Source organism: Ptychodera flava, chromosome 10, assembly GCF_041260155.1.
Source record: "Ptychodera flava strain L36383 chromosome 10, AS_Pfla_20210202, whole genome shotgun sequence".
NCBI classification, from domain to species: domain Eukaryota; kingdom Metazoa; phylum Hemichordata; class Enteropneusta; family Ptychoderidae; genus Ptychodera; species Ptychodera flava.
In genome coordinates, this window is record NC_091937.1 from 13622398 (window position 1) to 13629019 (window position 6622).

The 6622-nt window shown below is 43.5% G+C and overlaps 1 protein-coding gene across 1 annotated transcript; it reads right to left on the reverse strand.

The window, feature by feature from the left end:
• Positions 1-334: 334 nt before the first annotated feature.
• On the reverse strand, positions 335-2787 carry LOC139142046 (dentin sialophosphoprotein-like). The gene has a single exon (XM_070711839.1). The coding sequence runs from the start codon at positions 2756-2758 to the stop codon at positions 605-607; it is 2154 nt and encodes a 717-aa protein (XP_070567940.1). The 5' UTR covers positions 2759-2787; the 3' UTR covers positions 335-604.
• Positions 2788-6622: the final 3835 nt, after the last annotated feature.

Here is a 6622-nt window from a genome sequence, read left to right on the forward strand (position 1 = left end):
GATTTTGAGCTAACCTGTATGAATGTGAGAAAGTACTATTTTGAATATAAATGTACACACAATTACACAACTGCGAACGTTTCTTTGTGTTACAGTAAATTTTGGTAAGCTTTTATGTTGAAAATTTGTCCATTATGACACTTTCAATAAGCGACATTTTCTTTTTTCATGTCCCCCTTTTAGTGCTACAGAAGTTTCAAGTCCCCCGGGCCCCGATGCACCCTATTTTTTTCAAGTCCCTCTCACTTAAAGCTCCCATCCCTCAAGATGTATGTGAAGGCAACCTAAGGTGATGTAAAAGATATTACGTTGCAAATTGTCGCCAATTATTTGCAGTAAATATTGTGAAAGGGTATGTTGGTGGTACTGTTAGACAACCGACGCATGCTCAGTCGGGTGTAAGCTGAATATGGACATTGGTTGCCGCTACCTCATTTTGTCAGAATCAGAAGCGTTGCACTATGTAATTCCGCCCTGCTTCGTTGGCGGGTATTGAAATTGCGCCAATGATTATCCCATCGCTAGCAGCCAAAGTATTAGTTTAAGTCAGTCTTTCCACTTTCAACTTGCAATGTACTTTCAACGTTGACTTCGCTTTAGTTTCTCACAAAGATCGAGCATCGCCATCAGTGGAATATATGTTTTCCGCCCTCTCACTTCGGTCGTTCGCCATGGAATCAAGATCCATCGTCAGTTCCACATCGTCGCTATCTTCTGACTCTTCTGAGTCAGGCGATTGGGAGTTCATATCGATATCACGTGACTCATCTGCTGAAGTTTCGAGAGAGTTCGTTTTTGAAGAATTGGTGTTCCCTGTTTCAAGATTTCCGTGCTCTGCAAGGTCGTATTCGTGATCACCATGAGATACGGAACTTTTCATGTTGCGATTACTCGAATCTCCGACGATGTTATCATACAAACTGACGTCACTAGGCGGCTCGTCACCGTGCGTGTTGTTGGTGGCGCTGTTGCACAATTCGTCATCTTCCAGGTCAGGAGCCGGTGGTTTTGCCGTTATATCTACGGTTTCGTAGGGATTGACGAAGGCCTTTCGTCTAGGAGCAACGTCTGTGTCATCAGCACCGAGCACAGGTGGTCGATCGAATGAAGCTAAGTTTAGCGGCTCAACAGTCAAACCATCCTCCATCCGACTGAGGCTGTTTTCCCGTCCATCAACGTAAGCATATGCGTAATGCAGGCTTGGTCTCTCAAGTTCACCAGTCATTTCTCCTCTTTGTCTTTCAGGTGCCATATTCCCTGTTATGGCGTCGTCGATAGTGTAGTAGTGATGAGATTCTGGTGAAGTTGGCGGCTCACTTGAGGCTGTGCTGTTTACGTCCAACTCTGCCACCTGTTCCTCAGATTCGCTCTCTTCGTCCGAGCTCTCCGGAACAAGCACATAGTACGGGGGTTCCGAAAGTTTCTGAGTGTCCATGTCTCCACACGGTGCGGCATCTCCAATACCGTTTGCGCCGTTTAGTAAGGCCGTGGTTCTAGCTTCATTTACGACATCACACTGTGGCGCCTCGCTCTGTATTTCCGTGTCAGTTGCATCCGAAATCGTTATTTCTTCTTCCGACTTTGACCCAGTACTATCGTGTGGACCACTTTCATTTTCATCCACCCTGGCTCGGCAAATTTCATCACGGGTGCTCTCCGTTTGCTTTTCTTCCGAAACCTTGTTCGTTGAAACTGCGTCCTCTACAGACTCATATTGGTGAGTGTCTACCACCGTCGACGGTGCTACGATAGTAGTGCTGTTGGCAGAAGTCATATTCTCCAATCCGTCCATTTGAATAGCCTGTCTTCGGGACTCTTCGGTGACGTTTTGCGAGTTTGCGAAATCGTAAAATTTGAAACCGTCGTAGTTACAGATCAGACCGGACTCCCCCTCGGTGGGTCGTTGAAAGTAAAATTTCTTGCTCCCCGCACACTTCCTCAGTAGCTGCACGATGGCCACACACACAACGCAGCAAACGATGACTGCAGCCGTGCTTATAGCGATGATTGTCCCAATGACCTTGTACACTGTGGTCTCATCCGGTGGTTCTTCGTCACTCGTGCCGTTCGTAGCCTTCACAATGACAATGCCGTGGGCAGAGTCTGTCCCGACCGAGTTAGTCACATTGCAAGTCACTTTCGAGTTGTTCAGTTCGCGTTCTATGGACGCTATAAATATTTCAGAAACCGTTCCATTTACAATTCTTACAGTAATGTTTCCCGTTTCTTGCTTTCCTGCATCAACGATCCAGTCTACCTGATCGGGCCGCGGTAGCGGATTTGCGTCAACGGCACACGTGAACAGTGCCCCGCCACCCGGACTCACGGTGACGCTTAATGGGCTCACGACCACCGTCGGCCGGTATTTAACGTCTAGAGGACCGACGCTGCAGTTACGAGCGTTGGGAAGGGCAGGGCTTGCCGCGATACAAACAAAGGACACTCCATTGTAGTTTCTTGAAAGAGTTATTTCGGCAGTGATTGTATCAGAGTCCCTTGACCCCGCGGTAGACGGTGTATATGCGACCTGCACTGGTAGCGTCATCCATGACAGCTCAGGCCTTGGTTTTCCACCTCGGCTTTGACAAAATAAGGTGACATTTTCCCCTTCTATTAACTGTGAACTAGCACCAGATAATGAACAGTTAGGGTAATCTTGTTCTGGTGGCACCAACACTATCAGGTCAGAAGGAAGAGACCATTTAACTTTCATGGAGCAATGGTATTCTCCTTGATCATACGCTGTTACATTTGCCATCGACAAGATAAATTCTCCAGAGCTTTGGTTATTTGTTAGCTCGATTCTGGTCGAAAGTAGTAGCGGAATCTTGCGTGGAAAAGTCCCATCTTGGTATACCAAGACAAAGGAAACATCTTTGTTGCATTAGTCTTATACCCCCACTCGAGTTCGCCCGTGAGATTGAAAACAACACAGTAAAAATGCACCGTCTCACCTTCGATCGCCCGGGTGACGTTCGGCAAGAGGGTGAGATATTGGCTGACGACAGCGTCCCCGATAAAACACAACAAACTCCCGCAAAACAGCAGCCAGGGGAAGCCCATTTCGTCATTCCGACGGTGAGACGCAAAGTCCTCGCTCCGAGTGCATTGCAGAACCACCTGCCCGTTTCTTCTTCCGGGTTGGCGGACACTGAGTTGGTTTCGCGGGGCGTCGAAACACCGAGACGGAGAAGTCGCTAGCTGTCACTGACCCAGAAGTGGTAGCCATCTATTGTATTGTCATTCACCCGACTCCAGGTGACCCGAGTCGACCTGGCGAGGAGGAGCTATTTTGCATGCTGACCTCATTCCAACTTTTTATGATTGTAATTGTTCAACTTGTAAGCAGTGTACACACTTCAACTCCTTGAATTTCAACACGATTTATAGAAGGTGAGCAGTTTATTCAAATAACCCCGACCTTTTTGTACCAAAATTAGCCCTTATAAGGAACAAGTATGTGCGTTGCAGAAGGCTCTATTCCGCCACACATGTAAAGACAAGAAATTGCATCGTCAAGTGAACCATAATACTTGCCTTTTAGGGTTCTACATAATTTGCATTTTGTCTTTTGAACCCATTTAGTGAACCCATGAAATTCACTGGCCGCACTTCTTTACATGACGGGTCTGTGATGCAAGCGAAATCACTGGGCAAAGTGCTCTCAGCTGATTGGACCGGAAAATACTGTGGTGGGTTAATAAATTCTGCATTATTTGTTGATACAGAATCTTACCAACTCCTTATGTCGTTTGTGACGTCATAGTAAAATGATTCGCACCCGAATCAGATGCTTTTAGCTTCTGCTTAAAGCTTTCCCCAATGAAATTCAAAGCGTAAAACTTCCCCTTTCATAAATGAGAACACAGTCAGTGGTCCTGGGCAAGTTTTGAGATTGGGGAAGCGAATTATCCAAAATGTACTGACATTGGAAAATAAAAAATGTTAACCTTCGTAAAAAGACTAAAATAAAATTGATGAAATCATTTTGGGGTTTCACTTGTTGTGTAATTCAGAATATCGTATATCGCTCTCTTGCTTCGGAATCGGATTTAGATGACAGCCTCTTTGCAAGTTCGCATCAACCATGCAGTACGTAGAGGTAAAATGACAAGGAGTAACGTCGCCTATTGTTTTCACTAGACACCAAGATTGATATACCATCTTACACTGCGCCCTAAATCACAGAACCCACCGAACTTTCTTTTGATCTATTCATGCAGTCTTTCTTCTTCGGTCATAGGTCTTCAAATTATTTTACGTTTTAGTGCAGTAATATGCACCCACGTACGTAATTGTAAACCAACAACCAATGTTTATGACTAGGTTTGCCATACTAAAATAATTATCACCATTACAAAGTACATGGCTATATTAAGAATAGTTCCGCATGAGCACTGGCAGTTCCTTTTTTCATCACACAAAGACCAATAATCACTCTTTCACATTTTTCGAAGTTTTGCAACCTGTTACCGCGTTCTCCAAAAAGTCTGATTTTAACATGAATTGCGATATTTCACTGCAAATACCTACTGTTCAATGCTGAATGGGAAAAATGAAAAGTGTACGCTAGCAGGCGCCCTAATAGATGTACTGAATGTTCAAAGAGCTATTGCCACAGACCGTTGTCTATGAAACCCACCAAAAATCTACTTATCGGCGCTCTAAATAAACATATTCTACGACCCGGGGCAACAAAAACTAAAACTTGAAGGAACAAAGTTACAAAAAAGTAGGCATTTCACCGGCCAAAACACTCTCAGTGGACAATTACACTGATAATCATACCGGGGTCACTCAGGTTGACCTCTTTGTCAGATTCAAATAACACTTCAATATATGCAATTAACGGATACAATGAAAATGAGGAAATGTATTGGATATATTTTCCGATGCTTTTAAACACTGATAGCCGAGTGCCTTCACCAGTGACTCGGAAGTGAAAGTCAAATATGCATTCTGAAAATATCCTGAAATATAATTAACTTTACGTGAGTCACTGTCGCGACCAATCAGAGCGGGGGTTCCGTAAAAATAGCTTTTGGGGAAGTAAACTTATATTAGGCTTTTCCTTCAATAGGCTGAAAGAGTTTTAGCGGACGCCCATAATTCACTCTGATTTGTGCCATCAGAGATTAATGAATCGGGTCTGGTGTGTCTGCCATGTCAAGACAAGATTGTCCGACATACAAGTTCAATGACTTTTGATGACGGAAAGCCATGCCCTATTGAGAGAGATCGCAATTTCGAAAAAATCTTCAAACTATTGTGTTGTGAGCAATACAGAATAGTTGACAGGAAAACAGGGCATCCAGTATTATCTGGTTTAGCGAAACTGATTTTTCCACGATAGACATGACAGCAATATTTACATGTTCATTGTTGACTAGTGATGGTCAACTCGGCTGATCGTAACCGTGACCCCTGCCTATCAAAAACATGACATTTGTAGTACCTTCAAACCTTGATGACAAATTTGGCTTTTTTTACTTGATATCTTAGGATACTTCTGTGAGACACTGTGATAATGATAATATTGGTATTCCTGGGTTATGTTACTATTAAGAAGAGACACAAATATATCGGAGACATCATCTGCACTGGTAGACATCAGAGGGCTTTTGGGTAATTTCTATACCATTACCACTATGTGTTTGTCAATCCCGAGACAATACACGCCCACACGCGGTTTGATCTTTCCAGTCCACCATCACACTTTCAATTTATATGTATGCAATTCATCGAAATAACAACCACTTTATTAACATATGATACGTCTACAGATATGAAGAAATATCTTTCTGAAGGTGTCTTTCCTCATTGAATATCAATATTTGACGGGCAAACAGTGTTTCTTCAATAGATCATTCATTCTATCATTATACCGTTGAAGGAGACAACGTCACTCTCCTTCGTTTACTCCATCACTTCACGTACTTTTTACTTATTATCGTTTCCATAAGAGGAGATAACTGAAGTCGCGATTGATAGTGCGGAGCGAAGTCGAGTTGTGTCGTGCGCCCTCAGTAGTTCATCCCTGATAATCATAATTGAACTTGCTCTTCAGTGAAGTCGTTTCCAGAGTGGGGAGGGGATAAGAAAGGAATAGAAACACACAAAAAACGAGTAGGCGGTTAAGCAGAAAGAGATTAATCGACAGTCAGATACCACAACGGCGAAACAAGACTCGTTTGTCTCTATTAATGAACTGCGTTGCAACCATACTATCATCACCTGTACACCAACATGTCACACGCCCTCTACAGACATTGTCGACTTAACCCGAAACACCGGAAGACACACATTTGTAAGGCGAGTGTCTGGCGAAAAGTGCGTTGCGTAAAAAAGTACCCTGGATTTCACTGTACCCCCCCCCCCCCGTGCTCTAACCCTCCTAGTTGAGTGAAAATAATTCCCAAATGATATAGTCTAGTCGGAATATAGAGTTCCCATGCTCCCCATGGATATATTTTTAATACATTTTCGTAATCCTCAGGGTGTCTTGTAAATGAATTTTGATGTTCCCAAATTCAAATATTGTCTCATGGGGTCCATTTGGCGGCCATCTTCTATTTCAACAAAATCGCTTATATATAACGTATATATAACTTTTGAACTAGCC

What these genes read in the sequence shown, in the direction of transcription:
- LOC139142046 (XM_070711839.1), bottom strand. Translation starts at nt 2,758, where the DNA reads ATGGCAAATGTAACAGCGTATGATCAAGGAGAATACCATTGCTCCATG.